The following is a 23,125-nucleotide window of genomic DNA, read 5'->3' as shown; positions in this document are numbered from 1 at the left end:
ATATGATAATGAGAACATTCCAGGCAGGGAGACTGACACATTACTCAGATGGGTTAGTTGAGCAATTTTCTCAGTGCCCTGCGTTATGTGCTCTCCCCTTCCTAGCTGCGAGCCTGCCAACCTGCTTTGAAAGGTTGGAAATGAATGGGGGGTCATCAGCTACCCCTTGTACACAGAGGGACAGCATGTCCAAGGCCTCAATCTCTATGTAACAAGTAATGTTTTACTTACCTGCTTCTACATAAGCTGCTGATAATGGTTAGGATGTGGAAAAGGGGAAAAAGGGAATTTGGGTTTTTAGGAGTAGCTGGGGCTTGAACAAAGGAGAGGCAGTAATGAGCCTTCCTGAAGTGAGGAATTTAGTTATCGAGGGAGGGGAAGGGATATCGTTGAGTAGAGGTTGACACATTTTTTCTGTAAAGGGCCAGATAGTAAATATTTTAGACTTTGCAAGCCTTATGATCTCTGTTGCAACTAATCAACTCTGTCATTGTAGTGCAAAAGTAGCCACAGAAATACTAAATGAATGATTGTAATTGTGTTTCAGTAAAATTTTTTTTTTTTTTTGTGAGGAAGATCAGCCCTGAGCTAACATCCATGCCAATCCTCCTCTTTTTGCTGAGGAAGACCGGCCCTGAGCTAACATTTATTGCCAGTCTTCTTCCTTTTTTTCCCCTTTTCCTCCAAAGCCCCAGTAGATAGTTGTATGTCATAGTTGCACATCCTTTGAGTTGCTGTGTGTGGGACGCTGCCTCAGCATGGCCGGACAAGCCATGTGTCAGTGTGCGCCCGGAATCCGAACCTGGGCTGCCAGTAGCGGAGCACACGTACTTAACTGCTAAACCACGGGGCTGGCCCCACAGTAGAATTTTCTTTGTGGACACTGAAATTTGAATTTTAAGTTTTTGATGTCATGAAATATCCTTTTGATTTTTTTTCCCAGCTATTTAAAAATGCAAAAAATATTCCTAGTTTGTGAACTATATAAAACCAACTGACGGGCTGGATTCGGCCCATGGACTGTTTGCTGACCCCTGTCATAAAGAAACAGGAAGTGGAGAGGACGGGTTAGAGGGCCTGGGAAACCAGGCTGGGGGATAGACTGAAGGTAGTATGAAGAAGGAAACCATTTTTGTGATATGATGAAAATTTTATAATTTATAATTTTATTTATTTATTTATTTTTCCCTGAAAGCCCCAGTAGATAGTTGTATGTCATAGTTGCACATCCTTCTGTATGTGGGATGCGGTCCCAGCATGGCCGGAGAAGCGGTGCGTCAGTGCGCGCCCGGGATCCAAACCCGGGCTGCCAGCAGCGGAGCGCGCGCACCTAACCGCTAAGCCACGGGGCCAGCTGCTGAAAATTTTAAAGGAAGGAGAATTTGTGTTTATGCATGTGCCTGAAAGCATCTCAGTCTTTATTAAAACAAAACAAAACACTTCTTCACTATTGAAAATTTCAAACATATACTAAGTAGAGAGAATAATATAATAAAAAACCAGTGGTGATGTAGTCATCATGTAGCTCCAATAATTACCAGTTCTAGGTCCTTTGCATTTCTATATGAATTTTATAGTCAACTTGTCATTTTCTACGAAAAAAGCCTGCTGGAATTTTGATGTGGATTGTGTTGAATCTATAGATAAATTTGGGGAGAATTGACTTCCTAACAATATTGAGTCTTCCAACTCATGAACATGGTGTTTCTCTCAGTTTATTTAGATCATTAATTTATCTCAGCATATTTGGTAGTTTTCAGTGTATAGATCTTTCATCTCTTTTGGCCAGATTTACCCCTGAGTATTTCATATATTTTTGTTACTGTAAATAGTATTAAAAAAAATTTCAATTTCCAGTTGTTCATTGCTAATATATAGAAATACAATTGATTTTTGTATACTGATCTGATATTCTGAGATCTTGCTGTACTCACTTATTCTGGTAGCTTTTTTATAGATTTCATTGGACCATTCCATTCCATCAATGGTGTCTACAGATAAAGAGTTTTACTACTTTCTTCCCAATCTGAATGCTTTTTATTTCTTTTTCTTGCATTATTACACTAAGAACTCGTAGTATGATAATGAATAGAGGTGGTGAGAGTGAATTTCCTTGTCTTATTCCTGATTTTAGGGGGAAAGCGTTCAGTCTTACACCATGAAGTAAAATAGCTGTAGATGTTTCATAGGTGCTTTTTCTCAGGTTGAGGAGGTTCCCTTCTACTCCTGTTTACTTGGAGTTTTTTTTTTTTTTTTTAAATTGGGAATGAATGTTGCATTTTGTCTAGTGCTTTTTCTGTATCTCTTGAGATGATCATGTTTTTTTCTTTCTTAGTTTGTTAATATGGTGAGTTTCATTGATTTTTGAGTGTTAAACCAACTTTGTATTCATGGGATAAATCCTCCTTGGTCATGATGTATTATCCTTTTTCTAGATTTTTGGATTCAACTTCCTAAGAGTTTGCTTAGAATTTTTACATTTATTTTCATGAGATATATTGGTATGTAGTTTTCTTTCTTTCTTTTTTTTTTTGTAATGTCTTTGTCTGGTTTTGGTATCAGAGTAATGCTGGTTTCATAGAATGAGTTGGGAAGTATTCTGTTCTCTTCAATTTTCTGGAAGAGTTTGTGCAGAATGTTTTATTTCCTCTTTAAATGTTTGGTAGAGGGCCGGCCCTGTGGCTTAGCAGTTAAGTGTGCATGCTCCACTGCTGGCGGCCTGGGTTTGGATCCCTGGCGCGCACCGACGCACCGCTTGTCAGGCCATGCTGTGGTGGCGTCCCACATAAAGTGGAGGAAGATGGGCATGGATGTTAGCTCAGGGCCAGTCTTCCTCAGCAAAAAGAGGAGGATTGGCATGAATGTTAGTTCAGGGCTGATCTTCCTCACACACACAAAAATAAATAGATGTTTGGTAGAATTCCCTAGTGAATACGTCTGGGCCTGGAGTTTTCTTTATGAGAAAGTTTTTAACTAGAAATTCAATTTCTTTAATAAATATAGGGCTATTTTGGTTATCTGTTACTTCTTGAGTGAATTTGGTAGTTTGTTTCCTTTCAAGAGATTTGTTTATTTCATCTGTGTTGTTTTTATTGGCATTTTATTGTTCACAATAGTCCCTTATTATCTTTTTTTCTTTGTGAGGAAGATCAGCCCTGAGCTAACATCCATGCTAATCCACCTCCTTTTTTTTTTTTGCTGAGGAAGACCAGCCCTGAGCTAACATCCATTGCCAATCCTCCTCCTTTTTTTGCCCCAAAGCCCCAGTAGATAGTTGTATCTCATAGCTGCACATCCTTCTAGTTGCTGTATGTGGGACGCGGCCTCAGCATGGCCGGGGAAAAGCGGTGTGTAGGTGCGCGCCCGGGATCCGAACCCGGGCCGCCAGCAGCGGAGCGTGTGCACCCAACTGCCAAGCCACGGGGCCGGCCCGCCCTTATTATCTTTTTATAGCTGTAAAATCTGTAGTGCTGTCACCCCTCTGGTTCCTGATGTTGGTAATTTGTGTCTTCTCTTTTTCTTCTGGTGACTGTGGCTAGAGGTTTATGAATTTTATTGGTCTTCTCCAAGAACCCACTCTTGGTTTTATTGATTTCTATTTCTCCTTTTATGTTTCATGGATTTTTGCTCAGATCTTTATTATTTCCTTTCTTCTGCTTATTTTGAGTTTCATTTGCTTTTCTATTTCTTGTTTCTTAAGGTAGAAGCTGAGGTTTGATTTGAGACTTTTATCTTTTCTCATGTAGGTGTTTAGTGTTTTAAATTTCCCCTTAAGTACTGCTTTAGGGACATCCTACAAATTTTGAAATGTCATGTTTTCATTTTCGTTCTATTCAGAATACATTCTCATTTCCCTTTTGATTTCTTTGACTCATGGGTTATTTAAAAGTGTGTTAGTTTCCAAGTGTTTGAGAATTTCCCAGAGATCTTTCTGTTATTTTTTAATTTATTTAATAGAATCTTTTTTTAAAAAATGCAACCACAATACTCTTATCTCATTTTAAAAAGCAACAATTCAAAAAAAAGGAGGATAACTTGAGAACGCAGAAAGGATCAGGGAGAGAGCTCTGTCACTCAAGAAAGTGTGATGCAAGGCCAGTGGAGTGACTGAAGCAGGGTGGAGGGAGTGGATGAGAAGCGAAAGGGTTGGACACTAGGGACAAAGGAACGAGAAGGGTAAGTTTGTAGCTGACTGAATGAGGAAAGTAAAGGAAGGCTTTGTTGAATTAGACCGCAGCAGTGATGGCAGCAGTGGTGGTTAGAATTGGGAGAGGGTAGCACACACTTAGAATGCAACAATGAAGTTTTTAGTTGCTTGAAAGAACCCCTGAAGCTTCTCTGCTTAAGTCTGGGAGTAGAAGAAGCCCTGGGGATTGTAATGTGAAGAGAGAGAGTGTTGTAGTTTTGCTAGTACCGCGAGGAGAGAGAGAAAGAAGATGTAAGAAGTTTAGAGTAAAGAGAAATTTGCCTTTCTGGTTGTAGTGAGGAAGAAAGGAGACTAAAGCTTATTGTATTTCTGTGTGCTGAGAGCTTTCTTTGTTAGTTTACGCATGTTCGAAGTGGTTCTTGTTGCCGTCCTATGTGGTTGTTCCTAGTCTCCACTTACAGATGAGAAAACTGAAGTTTGGAGATGAGTAATATGCCCAGAGCCACATAACTAGTAAGTGGTGGAGCTAGCAGTTGAACCCAAGTTCTACCCGAATAATCAGTTCTTTCCACTAGATATGTAGACTCGTGAGTATATGCCAGCAAGTGTAACAGGAGCAGTTGAAAGATCTGCCTGCATGTATCATATGCTGTATGTTTGGTGTTGCGGCCTAGAGCAATGCTCTTCTTCTCTTTTTTTAATCTGTCGATTTTGTGTTTTGAAGTCCTTAGAAGAGATGGCTGTTTTTTAAGATAGTCAAATTACTCATTTATTCGGTAAATCGGATTAGACAGGCAACATTCTCAGAGGCATGTGTATGTGTACAAGGTTTTGGTAATGTTTCTAACGTAGAAAATAGTTTTGAGGGTTTAGATTTTGAAGACTCCCATCTGCTAAGTTGGGGGTAAGCTGCTGTGATGTTTGTACGGTGGTCTAGTATTCTTAATATCTGCTGCTAGTAACCTTTTACTGAAACTCAGAGTTTGCTAATATCTTGTAATATTGTGCTGAAATTTTACTTTTTTAAAATTCTAATGAAGCATTAGAAAGAAACATTTATTTTACATGTTCCATTTTCTTAATACCTAATTGGTTATGTTATTTGAAATTCTGACATGTAATTGAGCTTTATTGCTCGAACTTGCAATACATTACTCATGCAGTAAAGACAAACAGTATGATCCTAAATTGGTAACAGCAGAATCAGTGTAATTGAATTATATGGTGTGTTTCAGCATTTTAACAAGGAAGGGTGGACCATGACATTTTGAACTCAGAAGGAAATGCTTTCCATTGTTTTCCTCTTTTTCCCTCTTAACATCCTCATCCTGCCACTAATAAATAAGTAGAAGTTCTACACTCAGTTACAGGTTACAGTTACAACTGTCTTGTAACAGTCGGGCTTTGAACTGTGCAATAGGTGATTAACTCACCTGTCTAGAAAGAGTTTACTAGGATTTACTTCTGACACACGTCTGTTTTCAGCAGTGATTCGGGCTATTCACATCATAGATTTGATTTTGTCTGTTTTCGAGTGTTTGATTTCATTCTCTATATAATTATTGAATGATATCTTTAAGGCACGTGCCCTGCTTTGCCTCATATTTATGGCATTTGCATTCTAAGTGAGTCCAGGGGGGGAAGTCCCCACACAACTGCCATCTGAGAATGTGTTGATAAGTGCTAGAACAGTTATAATCCAAGTGCTGGGGGCTTCATGAGGTGGGGGAGCCCAGGTGTGATTGTGGGTGTTGGAAGATGTAGGTCCTTTGAGCTGGACTTTGAGGGGTCTTGAACTGAATTTGTCCTTTGAGATTGGCTTTGAAGGAGGAGGGAGCTTTTAATTAATGGCCGTTGGAGTTGGGGGAATAGTACAGCAGTTGGAGGGAGCTGTGTGAACCAGGCAGCGTGACTGGCACAGGGTGGCTGGTTTCATGAAAGAGAACCAGACCTGCTGCTCTAAACTTAGGCTGTTTGGAGGGGAATCCCAGTGAGTGGTTTTGGAATTGTAGGTCAGGCTGTTTTGTGGCGGACTTATGGTCAAGCAAGGGGATTTGGGCTTAATATTCTTGCTGGTTAGGGCACAAGACTTCTGCCCATCTTTTTTTGTCATGGTTCACTTTGTATATTATTTCTTGTGTTCTGTGCCTGTGTCATCCCTTCCACTCTCCTTGAGGGTCTGTGTGCCAGGCCTAGGGTTGCCGGTTAAAATACAGGATACCCAATTACTTTTGAATTTCAGACAAACAGCAAATACTTTTCTACTCTGTGACCCAAATGTTGCCTGGATAAAATGTAGTGAGGTGAGTGCGGTGGTGCCAGAGAGGAGGGGTTAAGCCAGGGACTAAGGAAATGATATTTGAGCAGAATCTTGAGGGGGCATGTGAACAGTTATTTCTCAGGCAAGAAGATGATAAGGGGCTCTCAGGGAGAGGGAGGAGCAGAAGTGTGGGTGTTTGAAAGAGTGTGGCTATGTTTGTGTGTAAAATGGGAAACGAGGTGGTGAAGGTGGGTGGGAGCCGGAGTCTGGAGGGCTGGTGTTGGTCACTGGGGTGTTTGATCTGAGCAGGCGGTGAAATAGTCCCCTAAAGGGGAGTGGCGGGGTGGGCTTTGTGCTTGAGTGTGGAGGAGCGCTTGTGGTACAGGAGCATTGAAGGCAGGGAGAATGAACGGCAGGAGGCTCTGGTAGGTAGTTGTCCAGCTGCACTTCTTCCCTGACACAGAAAGAGGCTGGAGCAGGGCTGGCAGGGGTGGTGGGGACAGAGGGAGGGAATGCTGTAAGCTGAAGACCTTTTCAGTTGCCAAGACATGTCTCCATCATTTCTTTTTCTTTCTTTCTTTTTTTTTTTTGTGAGGAAAATCAGCCCTGAGCTAGCATCCATGCTAATCCTCTTCTTTTTGCTGAGGAAGACCGGCTCGGAGCTAACATCTATTGCCAATCCTCTTCCTTTTTTTCCCCAAAGCCCCAGTAGATAGTTGTATGTCATAGTTGCACATCCTTCTAGTTGTTGTATGTGGGATGCGGCCTCAGCATGGCCGGAGAAGTGGTGCATCAGTGCACACCCGGGATCCGAACCCGGGCCGCCAGTAGCGAAGCGCGCACACTTAACCGCTAAGCCACGGGGCCGGCCCTCCAGCATTTCTAAATGTCTCTGAAGATAGAGCACGCCAAAGACCCTCTGTAGTCTCACTGCACAGGCCACCCCTTGAGATAAAGACAACCCAGGGAGTTACCGAGCTGTGGTAGAATGGCGTGGGATTTGGAGTTAGACCTACTCAGACCCCCGAGAAGGTTCTGCCAGCTGTGGAAGGCTCAGGTTATCCTTTGTACAGTGGACCTGATAATCCTACCCACCTCCTCAGAGGAAGGAGGATCGAATGAAATGAGGTGTGTGAAATCCCCAGCACAGCACTTGGTGTATAGCAGGCCCTCAGGTTTAGTTCCCTTCTTTCCCTGTTGCCATTGAGGTTTCAGGGGAACTGGAGAACAGTGGGTTTTGACCATCCGTTTCAGGTTGTCTGTCTGTGCCAGGCAGCTAGGGATTGCAAAAGGAGGTAGGGGTAAGCATTGGGCCCCTGTGACTCTTTACATTTCATTCTGGGAGATCAGAGAGAGCCCTTCCTTTGAGCTGTGTCCTTTCCCAGGAAATGTGGATGGAAATCTAAGGGAGTAACAGGCCCTGTGGCATAGACTTTCCTTTCTCTTTCAGCCAATTCTGTTGAGTTGGCTTTCTGAACTCAACAGAATGTGTATGCGGATGAGACCCTATTTATGGTATGGTACAGAAAGATGAACATCCATCCTTTCCCCCAGGTTTAAACCAATCCCTTTATGCCAAAGTTTCTCAGCCTTGGCACTATTGATATTTTGGTCCGGATGTTTGTTGTTGTGGGGGCTGTCCTGTGTATTGTAGGATGTTTAGCAGCATTCCTGGCCTCTACTCACTGCATGCCAGTAGCACCTGTCCCCCAGTTGTGACAACCAAAAATGTGTACAGATAGTGCCAAATGTTCCCTGAGGGGCAGAATTCCCCACTTTTGCGACCACTACCTTATACTCAGTAGACACAAGGAAAAAGTACTCCTTAGTATTTTTTATTAATTTTCTTTTTACCTAACCAGTGAAATGCTTGTTGAAAATATTTAGTTTTTATTAAACTGAATTCAAATTCTGATCTATTTTAACTTGTTTATTTTAGAAAGACTTCCTTTGTGCCATTGGCAAAACAATTCTCAAATCTAAAGTTTTAAGCTTATTTTTAAAGGATTTTTTACATTGTTACATTTCAATGGTTAGTGAAATACAAAAGAAAATGTTTCATTTTGTATTTTATTTATTTTATTTATTTATTTGTTTTATTTTATTTTTTTCCCCCAAAGCCCCAGTAGACAGTTGTATGTCATAGTTACACATCCTTCTAGTTACTGTATGTGGGACCCGGCCTCAGCATGGCCGGAGAAGCGGTGTGTCGGTGTGCGCCCAGGATCCGAACCCGGGCCACCAGCAGCAGAGTGTGCGCACTTAACCGCTAAGCCACGGGGCCGGCCCTCATTTTGTATTTTAGATCAGAGTTTGTTATAAATGTCAAATGTATCAAATTGATGTTTTAAATTAAAAATATGGCCGATAGTTAATTTTATGAATACGATATTGTGCAAGTTTGTAACTGCCTGCCAAAAATCTGAGTGTAAAGTCATGGTTTGAAAGGGTCCTGAATAAACGTTTTCTTTTTGTAAATATTCAGAAACCTTGGCTGAGGAGGGAGTGGCCAGAGGAGACTCAAAATTTCTTGCATTCTGGGATTTTGAATTTTGGGGAACAATTTGTTTTGGACTAAATCTGGAAAAATAATTTGTGTACTGTAGCCAAAAATTCTTTTAGGCTGTCCTCTTCCAGCCTTGTCACTTGTCTGGAATGTTAAGTATTGTCGGTAGTTTAACGGCTTTTCAGCAGTTTGTATTAAAAAGAGAGAAGATCTCCAGAAATGGATCTGAAGAGGTCTTGATATAAGATTAGGTTTTGTTATTATTCTTTGGAAAACAGTAAGAAGGAGAAACCTTATGGTTCTACGTTTGAAAAATCCAGGGAGCGTCTAGTTGTTTCTAAGTATTTCCTTGTGTTAAACCTTGTAGAACAATAGAGAGAAATCATAAATTAGTATGAGCGGGCTTTTCTATGGCCAAAACAAGTGATAGAGTTGTGCTTTTGAATTTTTGTTGCTGATAATTAACCCCTTTTTTCTAGCATCCTATCTGTTAGTAATTGTGATTTAGTGGAAAGAGCTCAGACTTTGGGCAGGCTGCTTACCTCTCTAACCTCAATTTCTTCCTCCTTTCCAGCCACATAGGGCAATTATGAGAATCAAATGTGCTGGTGCAGCGCGGGCCTTCCACAGTGGCTGGCTGGCAGTCTCCAGGCAGCTTGCTCTGGTATTTAAACAATAATAGCAACATCAACAAAGTGTCTCAACCTCCTCATTACTCTCTGACTCTCTCTTCACAAAGCCAGATTTTTAAAAAGTTCTTTATCCTTCGTCTCTTACTCAACTTTTTATCCCATTCCACTGCAGTCTGACTTTGCCCCTGTCCTTTCAGTTGGAGCTGTGTTGGCCATCACCTCCTTATGGCTAACTTGAGTGTCCACTTGGGCATGGCCGATCAGTGTGACCTTTCTCCTGGTGATTCACCTCCTGGTGCCCTTCACAGAGTGTGGCCAGGCAGAAAGGTAGCTGTGAGAGGAAAGGAGTGGAAATTGGAGAGGAGCTTCCTTCTTCTGTGACCATGAGAGCGTTTAAGGGGAGTACACACTTGGGGTAAGGAGAGGACACTGGGTTAAAGTTCCTTCCTTCGCAGGGCTGGAGGTGGAAGTGGAGGACTGGTAGATCTAAATGCTATCTTTCCTCAATCAATCATAATTTGCATCACTGATTTCTGGAAACAGGTAGAACTACCATGTTAAATGTGCACATTAGTTGACATATAAAATTAGTCACACCCTAATTTTATAAAATCTCTTAAAAATGAGAAAATATCATTTTATAATGAAAATAAGCATTTTAAAATTGTCAATAAGCATTAAAATTGTCAGTAAGCTCCTTAGTCAGTAAGCACTGAAGTATTTTGAGCAGTAATGGACTTCTGTATGTGGATCCAGACTAAGCGGAGAATCGCATTCCCAAAGGCCTCTCACCTGGGCTTTTCTTGCCTTCCTGTCTCTGTTTCATGCACCTTTTTTTTTTTTTTTTTAAATTTTATTTATTCATTTATTTTTTCCCCCAAAGCCCCAGTAGATAGTTGTATGTCATAGCTGCACATCCTTCTAGTTGCTGTATGTGGGACGCAGCCTCAGCGTGGCAGGAGAAGCAGTGCGTCGGTGCGCGCCTGGGGTCCGAACCCGGGCTGCCAGTAGCGGAGCGCGCGCACTTAACCGCTAAGCCACCGGGCCGGCCCATCATGCACCTTGAATACATGCCCACTTGCACATGTGCAGGTTTTTGACATGACAAGGCTCAGGCTTTTCCTATGAAAAGCCTTGACTTTTTCAGTGGAGTATCACTCCAAGTCTGTTTTTAAAATGTATACATTGAAATGCACTTTTCTTATTGTGTGTTATAATTCACAAGAAAGGTTAAAAACCTGTGTATGTTGAAGAATTCAGTATAGATTCAGTCTATTGCATTATGATTTATTTAATTAAAACATTTCCTATTGAATTTCTTTTCAGCGTTTTGTTTGGTGTTTGTAGAACACATGCTTTTATCAGTTGGGTTGTTGGTTTTGATTCATTTAGCAACATTTACTTAGTGACTCCAGTGTGACTAGTTTGCTAAATTTCAGTTTTCCCTTAACTGCATGATTCCTTCTTCTCAGTGTTTTAAGTCTGTTCTTAATTTACAGTTTTAATACCCTGACATTTCAAATATAGAGTTTGTGAAATAAGAGAGAGAAATGTATTTGGATTGCTTGGGTTGCAACCCTTTTTGGATTTTTAGTGGGATATTGATAGGCATAAAAAATCATAACCAATAAGCAATTTCCTTTTTTAAAGAAGTTTTGATTCCTGGTTCTGAGGGTACAAATCATGAAATAGAATTTTTAAATTTCTGAAAGAAAGATCCTGATCCAGCCTCCTCGCCTTATAAATGAGGCTTGCAGAGTCAGCGTGACATGCTTAAGGTCGTGCAGACGTGTCAGGCCTCCAGCCACAAGCCAGGTCTCTTGCTTATTGTTCCAGTGAACTCCCTACCCTATATTTTCAGAATTTCCTGATATATAATTTTCAGTGGGAAAGAATCAGAAGCAAGTGTTGTTTGTTGACATCTATGCACCATACTATATAATTTAATGTAAGTAATAAGTAAAAATCTTGTCATTCCTTATAAAGGGTTTCTCTTACAAAGTGTCTTTTGAGTTGCTGCTTTTATTTTAATAAGGCATTAGTCATGCTTGGGGCATGCAGTGTGTTTTCTATAAATTATGATAGGTCACATTTATCCCATCCTTACTGTGGGCTGTCACCCTGCTAAGCACTTCAGGTTCGTTATTTCATTTAATCCTCTCGACATCCTTATAAGGTTGGTACTGTTTATTGCCAGCCCATTTTATGTATGAGGAAACTGAGATTTCAGAGAGGTTAAGTAATTTGCCCATGGATGCAGATTTGATCAGACATGATGGGGCAGTCTCCTGGATACTGGCTTTTTAAATAAGCACAGTGGATTTAAAACTATCAATTAAATAACAGTTACATTTAAATAGTTTTAAATAACGATACGTTTTGTATAACAGAGGGAAAAAATGGTTCTAATTGGAGGTGAATAGGAGAGGACAAAGGAACAATAGTGACAGGATCAATATCCTGGTGTTAACACAGGAGGGAAGAGTTGGGGACTGCCCCTGTAGTTGCCACCAAGGTTCCTGTCCCACGCTGTGCCAGGGTTGAAGGTGCTTCTGGTGGGAGCGGGGGGGGGGGGGGGGGGGGGGGGGCTGGCTTCAGAGCTCCCTTGTGGTTTCCAGGACGATCTGTGTTCTCCTTCATTCAGAGTAGATCCTTCCTGATGCAATATAATGACAGTTAAGATGAATTCTTAAGGTCTTTTTGACATTATTTCTGAAACTCGATTGGTGTGTTTTTCATGGCTGGATGGTTGGGGAGGGTGGAGTTTCTGAATCACACAAATAAATTGCCATCCCTGATCTTGGATTGTTGCACCATTTTTCTGACCTTTGAGCCCTGGTGAAATAACTTCTTCTGGAATGAGTATGTCAGGATTTTTGTTCTTTTTCTTGTTCTATACATGTTATTTTGTACAAGAACTCTATAAGTTAGATTTTATCAACTCCTCTTTGTAGGAGAGGAAACAGTTGCAAAGGTATGAAGGTGATGAAGTGATCTGAGTGACTTGCCCGTGGTCACACAGCTTCTATGGCCAAGCTGGAGCTGCAACCCGACTCTCCTGACTTTCATTTCGGTCCTCTGCTACTGCTTTTGAGACCTGGAGGGAGGTTCTAGTGGTACATCACAGAGCCTTATATTGCTTTGTCCTATATACTTAATATTGCTATCAGTTATGTGAGTTATGTTAAATTAGAAGGTTTTTGGAGTCAGAAGGTACCTTCGAGATTGCTTAGAATCCAACCTCCTTTTCTTGTAGATGAGGATCCTGAGTGGACAAATGACTTAGATTGAAGAGAGTGTTTGTTAGAGGGAGAACTAATGGGTTTCAAGTCAAAGTCAGAATTTAAAAATATCCCCGAGTCTGAGCTTCAGGTTCATCTGACCAAATGAAAATTTTCACAGATATAGGTGTAGATTTTTTCAGAATATAAATTGCACAGCTATGAAAAGGAGAAAAGTGGAAAGTGTACTGTACAATTTCTTTAACATTTCTGTGTGTGTGAAAATTTTTGTAATAAAATGTTAGGAGAAAAAAGAGAAAAGCAGCTTAGCAGCTGTTTGTGTGAAAAAAACTTGCAAGTATAAGGTAACTGTGAACTCAATATGAGTTTCTGGTAGCTCCTAGAAAAGCAGGGGTTTTTCTTAGATTAAGTTAGAGAAGCTCAATGTCTGGATAGAGAGAAGTAATAGTTGTGCTGAACTCTGTGCTTGCCAGACCAGATCTGTCTAGTATCTGTGCCCAGTTCCGAGGGGCCACACACCATGATGCCGATGGACATAGCTGGTGTGGAGTCTGGAGGAGTGGCTGGGGATTCGTGGGGCTGACATGGGAGAAAGGCAGACTTAGAGAAGTGGCATTGTGGTCTTCAGATCCTGGGAGAGCTGTGGGGTGAGAGTGGGGCTTCTGTTTTGAGTGTCGAGCTTACCGTCAGTTCAGAGGACAGGAGTTACAGGGAAGGAGCTGCCATTCGGATGTCCTCGTACGTGCTTCCCCATTCTGTGCCCTTTCAGTCCATCCTCCACGACAGAACCAGCTTCGTCTTTAGGAACTACAAGTCTGATTTGTGTCAGACGAAGCCAGGGCTTCACTGGCTCCCTAGGGCCTTCCCCACCAGTCCTCGTTTTGACATTTCCATGTTCTAGCCAGACCCAAGTCCTTGGAGTTCTTCAGGTGAGCCCATGCTTTCCCACACCTCTGTGAGGTGTACCTTCCATGCTGTTTCCCACAGGCAGAACTGAGGACTAGACCTTTCTGCTCCCATTGGACTTGTACATATACTTACCTTGTTTTTTCAGTAGAATTTATAAAGGATGGGGACCTGTTCACTGTTCATTTGTGTATGTCGTTTCATCCACTAGACTGTGAGCTCCTTGAAAGGAGGTATTTTTGCCTTAATTATTTTTATATGTCCGTGTATTTATGCCTTGCTTCCCAGAGAATTGGCGTTTGGCTTGCCATGGCACAAAATAAGTGTTCAGTGAATGTTGAGTAAATAAAAATTTTCTTCACAACTTTTTAGTAGTCAATATCCTCCAACAGTAGATACTTGTAGCTAGAAGAATTTTTTTCAGTGATATTGCATGTGGGATTTTCTATAAATGACCTCCAAGATATTTTCCATTTTTTTTTAAGAGTCTGTGGTTTGATTTTTAAATACTCATTTATCTACCACGGGTGGAAGGTAAGAGATGGCCCTTTATTTGTTTTCCTGAGTAGGTCAGTAGGTTTTAATGATATGATCTCCTCATCGATGTGAAGGAAACTGAAGCTTCCTGTGTGGCTGTGGCTGTGGCTGTGTAATTAGCTGTAGGCAGGGCTCCTGAGCTGTAAATCCTGTCGTGAGGAGCCACGAGTACTGGGACATCCTGGTGAGAGTTCCGGCCACTCAGACTGCAGCCTTCTAAATGCAGGGTTATTTCTATAAAAGAGCAGTTGTGTCTCTGCTCATACCTAACAATTATTTTAAATAACAAAGTACCAGCTATCTATATATTAATATGGTTATAGCTAAGAATTTTCTTTTACAGCTGTTACTGCATACTGATTTAGACTTGGTAATATATTTTCTGCTCTAAAAAAAGATTTCGTATTAAATAACATGGTAATTAGTACCTTCAAAATGAAAAAATTTTGGTCAGGAATACCAGCACTGACCCATAGGACAATTAGATAAATCTAAAAGGGGCAGATTGAGCAGTATAGTTTTAGTGTTGTTACATTTTGTTCCTATCTTGTGACATATTCATTGAGATCAAAACTGCACATTCCTGAGGAAGCTCTTATGAATGGTTGCATTGGAGGCCATTTTGAGTGGCCGGCACAGTGTAGGGTTTGGATTTAGACTACTGTCACTTAAGAATGGTTGACTCAGGGAGAGTTACTTATACTCGCTGAGCCTTAGTTCCTTCACCTTTCCATGCCCACGTGGGCTCTTGTGAGGATTCGGTGAACTATGCTGGATATGGCACAGTGGGACATGGTGCCTGCCCTGTGGGAAGGGCTCAAGGCCTTCAGTGCCTTTCCCTATTTTGGGAGCAGTGCATCTGTTTTGATGTTTGTAAGAAATATTATTTGAGAAATATATGTGGCATACTTCATGGATTATTGTAGTTTGAGATTATTCTTAGCATGTATAGAGAGACAGGATCCATAGTGTTTTTGTGAGGAGAGCTACTTTTTATTCCCCCCGGACCTTGACTTCACTGGACTAGACGTGGTGGTGGGTGCGGACATGATACCCTTGAGCAGAGTTAGGGAAGGGCTAGTAGTAACTTCCACCACACCCCTTTTTTCAGCTTTCAGACCCTGGACATGCTGTGCACTGTGCTGGGCCTTTCCCTCCACTCTGTAATCCCTCTCATGCCCAGGAGACTCTGGAGGGGCTGTAGAGAGGGTCTGGCCGGCTATTTCTCGTGCTTAACCAGGTGGGGGGCCAAGATCTACTGGTGCATTATAATCTGTTTTTGAGGATCTTTGCTCTTAATAGGGGTCATTTTTAGAAAATGGTGAGAGGGCCAGCCCCATGGCTTAGCGGTTAAGTGCGCGAGCTCCGCTACTGGCGACCCAGGTTCGGATCCCAGGCGCGCACCGACGCACCGCTTCTCCGGCCATGCTGAGGCCGCGTCCCACATACAGCAACTAGAAGGATGTGCAACTATGACATACAACTATCTACTGGGGCTTTGGGGGAAAAAAGGAGGAGGATTGGCAATAGATGTTAGCTCAGAGCCGGTCTTCCTCAGCAAAAAGAGGAGGATTACCATGGATGTTAGCTCAGGGCTGATCTTCCTCACAAAAAAACAAACAAAAAAAAATGGTGAGAGCTTTTTTCGTTGTCTCAGTGGTTGGTGCGTGCTATTGGCATTTAAGAGGTAGGGGCTGGGCCGGCCCCGTGGCTTAGTGGTTAAGTGCGCGCGCTCTGCTGCTGATGGCCCGGGTTCGGGTCCCGGGCGCGCACCGACGCACCGCTTCTCTGGCCATGCTGAGGCCGCATCCCACGTACAGCAACTAGAAGGATGTGCAGCTATGACATACAACTATCTACTCGGGCTTTGGGGGAAAAAATAAATAAAATAAAAAAAAAAGAGGTAGGGGCCATGGTTTTCTAGACTCAATGAAGTGACACTTATGCAAAATGAAAACTTTTCCTGTGATCTGCACAACTTTGGAACATCTTGCTGAATAATTTATGTAGATAGAAAAAACACTGTTTATGACTGAGCATAGAATGTAATTCCATTTTACACAAAGAAAGCATTTTTTAAACATATTTTTGGTGTATATGGAATTTTCTAGGAATGCAATTACTGTAGACAGTGAATGGAAATTGTTTTGTTTTCAGCTTTACCAAGTGCATTAGTGAAGGTTCTCCAGAGAAACAGAACCAACAGGATATATAAATACACACACACACACACATACATACATATATATACACACACATACATAAAAAGAGATTTATTATAAGGAATTGGCTGACATGATTATGGAGGCTGAGAAGTCCCAAGATCTGCGTTAGGCAAGCTGAAGACCCAGGAGAGCTGATAGTGTAAGTTCCAGTCTGAAAGTTGGCAGGCTCAAGACTCACGAAGAGCCGATTTTTCAGTTGGAGTCCAATGACAGGAAAAGACCGATGTCCCAACTCAGGTAGTCAATCAAGAGGAGTTCCATCTTAGCCTTTTTGTTCTATTCAGGTCTTCAATTAATTGGATGAGGCCTACCCACATTAGGGAGAACAGTCTCCTTTACTGAGTCGGTGAATTCAAATGTTAGTCTCATTTACAAACACCCTCACACCCAGAATGATGTTTGACCAAATGTCTGGACACCCCATGGCTCAGTCAAGTTGACCTATGAAATTAACCATCATACCAAGAGTGGTTCACCCTTTTAAGAAATCACATTATTGATAGCATGCATGCTAGATAGCATGGTGTCAGAGTTACCAGTACCACCACTGCCCAAGTCCAAACTATTTGTGCCTGTGAAATTCACAGTGATTTAACTTAGAGGTGTGGATTTCTGACTGCTTTATTCCTAGTGTAGTCTTGCTTGCACATTTACATATTGAAATTTGTATTTATTTTATTATGTTACTTTTATTTTTTATATTATAGTTGCCACGTTATGTAGATATTTGTAGAAATTATGTATAAAATAGGTTATCTTTGGATTTAATTTCAGTAATAAAAGTGTGTTTACATATTTGTTAGAAAAGGGAGTTTTGGGTCCAGTGTGGTTGAGAACCAGTGGTCTAAGAGATCTCACGAGATCTCAAGCTGCCAGTTCCCTGGACCAGTCTGCATCTCAGCATCTTTAGAGCTTTTGGCTGTGCTGCTTGTCTCCTCTGAGATCTCTGCAAACCATAGTCCTCTTTATCTTACTGGGTATTTTACAGTGTTGGGATCTACTTTCCAGAAGTCCTTGTTTGATGTTGTTCATTATGTTGTTTTTTTTAATAACAGCTTTATTGAGATATAATTCATATGCCACACAATTCACCCATTTAAAGTATAAAATTCAGTGATTTTTAGTATATTCACAGGGTCATGCAACCGTCATCACAATCTAATTTTAGAATGTTTCACCCCAAAAAGAAACCCAGTATCCATTAGCAGTCAGTATCCATGTCTCTTACCCCCAGCCCCTGGCAACCTCTATTCTACTTTCTATCTCTATGGATTTGCCTATTCTGGACAATTTGTGTAAATGGAATCATACAATACCTGGTCCTTTGTGTCTGGCTTCTTTTATGTGGTATGTTTTCAAGGTTCATCCATGTTGTACCATGCATCAGGGCTTCATTCCTTTTTATGCATTGGATGGATATACCACATTTTGTTTATGCATTCATCAATTGCTGGACATTTGAAATTGAAACAAGTTATTTTGTATGTAGAAAGCATGTAATAATGAGATATGATAATATATATTCCAATAAGTAACAAATACATGCTCGTAAGTCAAAAATAATATAAATGTTAACAGTGAATTCTGTCATAGTTTATTTTAATTTTGTGAGGAAGATTAGCCCTAAGCTAACATCTGTCGGCAATCCTCCTCTTTTTTGCTGAGGAAGACTGGCCCTGGGCTAACATCCGTGCCCATCTTCCTCCACTTGATAATGGGATGCTGCCACAGCATGGCTTGACAAGCGGTGCGTCAGTGTGTGCCTTGGATCTGAACCCTGCGCCGCCACAGTGGAGTGTGCGCACTTAACTGCTATGCCACCGGGCCGGCCCCTGTCACAGTTTAATTGGGAGAATTTTTTGAGGTTGTTGGGAGAATTTTTTGGCTATCATGCATAATGCTCTTATGGACATTTGTACATAAGTTTTTGTGTGGACAAATGTTTTCGTTTCTCTTGAGTATATATCTTGGCATGGAATTGCTGGATCATGTGGTAGTTCTTTGTTTAACCATTTGAGGAACTGTCAGACTGTTTTCCAAAGCGGCTGAACCATTTTACATTCCTACCAGCAGCGTGTGAGGGTTCCAGTTACTCCAGTCTCTCCAACATTTGTTACTATCTTTTTGATTATAGCAGTGGGTGGGAAGTGGTAGTTCATTAGGTTTTGACTCCGTGACAGAGACAGCAGCAGGAAAGGGACAGTCTGTTACATTGTCCAGTATGGTAGCTACCGTGTAACTTTAAATAGATTAAAATTAAATAAAATTTAAAATTCATGGGCCGGCCCCGTGGCTTAGCAGTTAAGTGCGCGTGCTCCGCTGCTGGCGGCCCGGGGTTCGGATCCTGGGCGCGCACCGACGCACCGCTTCTCTGGCCATGCTGAGGCCGCGTCCCACATACAGCAACTAGAAGGATATGCAGCTATGACATACAACTATCTACTGGGGCTTTGGGGGAAAAAAATAAATAAAAAGGTAAAACAGTAATTGTTTAAAATTCAGTTCTTCAGTTATACTAGCTACATTTCAAGTGCTGAATAGCCACAAGTGGCTAGGGGCTGCTGTATTGGACAACATAGATATATATAGAACATTTTGATCATTTCGGTTCTGTTGGTTCTGTTGGATAGTGCTAGTCTAGAAAAAGTTAATTTGACAGCGGTTGGAGGAGTAGGCAGAGAATGGTGTAGAGTCTGAGTGGTGTTGTAGAAAGGAGTGGAGGTATGGAACTTGAGGAAGAGAAGAGAGAAACTTTGGGGAGCCATTTACTTGATATGAGACTTAGGAAAGAGAGGATAAATAAAAAGGGAAAGTGAGAAGTTGAAGGAAAGGTTCTTAGAAACTTGATTTTTCTACAGTACCCTGAGTTATGGATGGATCCATTCTAATTTCTTCATTTTATAGATGAGAAAAGCATAGAATTGCTGGTTGGCAGGGATCAGCATAAGTGTAAATTGAACCTGTCATGGGAAGCTATTTGAATCTATCTTGTTCGTTTTCAGTATCCTCTGGGAAAATATAGGAAATAGGTGATAGAAGTGAACTAGAAGGAACGCTTACTCTGGGCGGATTACTCAAATGGAATAGGAAAGTAGAAAGCAAAAGGGTTAAGAGCGGGTAGGTAATTTGATCATTACCATATGGAGCATTTTCTATAAGGAAGAACCAGGAAGTTGGGGGAAGGCTAGAGAGAAGAGTCTCTGAGGTCTCACTGTGTTTCAATTGATGTTAATAACAGTGTTCTGTTTGCTCCAAGGCCTTATCAAGGCCTTGAGGGTGGAGCAGAGCCCCCTTCGTGCCCTTTCTCACTGCTCATGCCACCAAACCTGTTGGTACAGTTTGTATTATGTGAAGGCAAGATAAATCTGGAGTGTTCGGGCAGTCTAGGTAAAATGTTTATTAAAACTATTGGAATGAACCTTTTCTTTTCCGAAAGGTTATTTTGTTAAGTTTCTCTTTATTTTTATTAGTATGTAGAAATCTTCATCAAATAGACCAAACTCTTTTTTGTGCTCAGTATAGTTTCTCAGAGTCATCATACATAAACTTCATTACATTTAAGATAGGCTTTTGTTTTGTTAGTTGTATTATTCTACCCAAACTAGGCTGTTGTGTCTTTCCAAACGTGATATTACTGTAGAGGCTGCTTTTCTAGCTCAGTTAATAAAGGTGTATTTAAGGATTTTACTGGCTGCAGCTTTGTTTGCTGCTGATGTTATTCCAAGTCCCCTAAGCTGTGAAATCAGGTATGTACCCCTTAAATGGAAGACTTGTTATATTCCTTACAGGTATATAGAATGCCCTTATTTTCTGAACCAAAAATTGAGGCTAATGTTCTGATAAGGAATTTTGATGCCGCTCTTCATAAAAGAGATATGCTGGGAAATATATTTAGATCCTGAATGTTGGAGTTTCTGGATATTCTGCTGGTTTATGTGGGGATATCACAACAAATATTTGAAATTAGGACTATGCTGGATAATTTGGAAAGTATAATCACCCTTAGTTACCTGCAGAATGGCTAATTCTCAAGGGCTAGGATGATTATTGCTTCATTAAATGCTAAAGATAATGTACAGTATATTCTGTTTAGCCAGTTCCGTTAGAGATCTAGGATATTCTTTTTACTGACTGAACTAGAACGCACAAAATAATTTCAGATTAGTAATACTCAAGAAGGAAGCACAGTAGAGTGCGTTCTGATTGGCAAGAATTTTTCAATTTTTATTTTCTGTAGCAACATCTTGCTTTCATTTTTATTTATCACCTGGTAAAATTTTTCTTTTCTTTTTTTTTTTTTTTTTTTGGCTTAAAACAACAAACATTTATTATCTCAGTTTCTGTGGGTCATCAGTTAGTTGGGTAGTTGGGTGGTTGTGGGTAGTTGTGGCTTCTGGCTCGGAGTCTCTAACGAGGCTGCAGTCATCTGAAGGTTTGACTGGGACTGCAGGACCCCTTCCCAAGATGGCGCCCTCACATGGCTGCTGGCAGGAGCCTCAGTCCTCAACACACAGCTGTCTCCATAGGGCCACTGGAGTTTCCCTGTGACATGGCAGCTGACTTCCCGCAGAGCAAGTGATCCAAGAGAGAGGCTTGGCTGTCCAGAAGGGCTTCTGGGTAATTTGCTTCAATGGAGGACTTCCCCTCTACAGGAACAGAGAACAGACGCAGAAATGTGGAGGGACCTGCAGTGCTTTGGAAAAGCAGTGCACCTCAAGGGTCTGGAAAATGGGGGCTCTCTTTCTGCCTCCTCAGTGGGGGCCACACTGCAGCCTAGTCCCCGGGGCCCCACCGCTGCACTGTCCAGGGCATCCACTTCCGCCCACAGAAGTGTTCCACCCCCACCCATGACCCTGCACTCATCCCTCCTCCCCTACGTCCTCCCGGAGCATCCCCGACTTCCACTCCCTTACCCCCATGTCTATTTCCCCACCCAGAGCCCCGGCATCTGCGCCGCCCCTCACGGCTATGTCTTGTGTCCCCCACTTCTGTGCCCCTCACGTCCAGGCCCAGCCCAGCACCCCCTAACCCCTGGCGCGCCCCCCTCCAACCGGTGTCTGACAGCCGGACAGCGGGATCTGCACAGCAAGTGAAATTCCCGTCGGATCGATAAAGCCGAAGCGCTGGCAGCGACGGGTCGATGGTTTTATCTGTCTCGGCCCCGCCGCGCCCGGCTCGCTCTAAAATTTTTCAAAAACAAATTTCTAAAGAGCTTTCTTACAATTTTGTTCTCAGTATAATGCCATTTCTTTCCACAGATTTGCTTGTAAATGCATCACGAAGAGGTAGCCCAGAATGAAGAAAACAAGCAGGAGTGTTGGCTCAGTGCCTAAAGTGTCTGGGATAAGCAAAACACAAACAGTAGAAAAAACTAAACCTGAGAACAGCTCTTCAGCATCTACAGGAGGCAAATTCGTAAAACCAGGAACAGCAGCATCGTTGTCAAAGGTATTAACGTGGCAATGTTTGAATATGTGCTGGATTTTAGGAGGAGTGAATCTTAATATGATGTTTTATATATTAAATAAACATTATTTAGGGTTCACCCTCTTCTGATGCTGGGAACACATAGCCTTTGAAGAGAGTTCATGGTATGGTGGACTTAATTGGTGTGCTTGGTCTGTCTTTATGAACGAAACCAAATAGTAGACTTATACATGAAACAAATCATTGCGCACCTGCCTCGTGCAAGGCTCTGTGCTGGTGTGAGCTGGAGGTAGAGTCTGCCTTCAAGGAGCTTGTGTAGTAATGGTTAGAGGTGAGTCACATACACAAATAACTAAAATACACGCAAAAAAGTCAGATTCCCCGGAAGAGCAGGAAAGCAGTATAAACAGTTTCGAGTAGGAAAATATTGTTTCTAGCCTGGGGAGGTTTTATGAAAAGAGCATATGTACTCGATCTTAAAGGATGACCAGCAATAACATTCCTGAAACCCCTCTCTATTCTAACTCACCCCCTTACACACCATAAACTGTTACCCTTTTTCTGACAGCTGATCCAGTGTTAATCCTAGTTAAAATTGGGTGATATTGATTTAGTGAGAGCGTAACTAGTTTTCTTTACACTCCTTTAGAGCCTTTGCTCTTGTTATTGGATAGCGATTCATTAGATCATGGGCTTCAGGAGCAGACAGACCTGGGCTTCATAGGCTGTGGTCAGGATGAAATGAGGGAATATGTAAAAGTGGTTAGCACAGGGTCTGGCACACAGCAAGCACTTAGTAAGTGATAGGTAGTAGCATTTTTACTTGTTAGCTCTAGAAACTTTTCTCCAGCCCAAGATTGACTCCTGAAAATAACAGTCTTCCCGTGGGTATTCTCACTGTCTGTTGGTTTGGATCATCCAAGGGATAAGATGGCTCCAGGCCATTTTTCTGCTGGTTAAATCTTAGATGTCATTGCACAGAGGTTCACACAGTCGTTGTCTTCTACCCTTTCTCAGTCCAGAATTCATTTGTTTGTTCTTTGCTTGTTTGTTTTAGGATGTGGTATTTTGGGTAGAAACTTTGACTCTATGGAGAAAACCTAGAGAGGGTTTTTGCTATTCTGATAGGGAGAAGCCAAGCACTACCTGAAACATGATCCATTCAAAAGCCTTTTGTCCATGCAGGGCTTTGATAGATGATGGCTTAATTATTTTAAGAAGCACCTCACAGGAACAGCTGATG

At 41.7% G+C, this 23,125-nt stretch overlaps 1 protein-coding gene across 3 annotated transcripts in view; it reads left to right on the top strand.

Moving 5' to 3' along the window:
- SPECC1L (sperm antigen with calponin homology and coiled-coil domains 1 like) overlaps positions 1–23,125 on the top strand; it is a 155,901-nt gene that overhangs the window by 12,479 nt on the left and 120,297 nt on the right. For all 3 annotated transcript variants that reach the window (XM_058531967.1, XM_058531966.1, XM_058531968.1), the window contains one exon: positions 21,714–21,903. In XM_058531967.1, coding sequence (XP_058387950.1) covers positions 21,751–21,903 — 153 coding nt within the window. In that variant the 5' untranslated portion in view covers positions 21,714–21,750. The remainder of the gene's footprint in view (positions 1–21,713; positions 21,904–23,125) is intronic.

Source organism: Diceros bicornis, chromosome 35 (assembly GCF_020826845.1).
Source record: "Diceros bicornis minor isolate mBicDic1 chromosome 35, mDicBic1.mat.cur, whole genome shotgun sequence".
Taxonomy (NCBI): Eukaryota; Metazoa; Chordata; class Mammalia; order Perissodactyla; family Rhinocerotidae; genus Diceros; species Diceros bicornis.
Note: the sequence above shows the minus strand (reverse complement) of the source record. Positions and strands in the feature narration are given on the sequence as shown.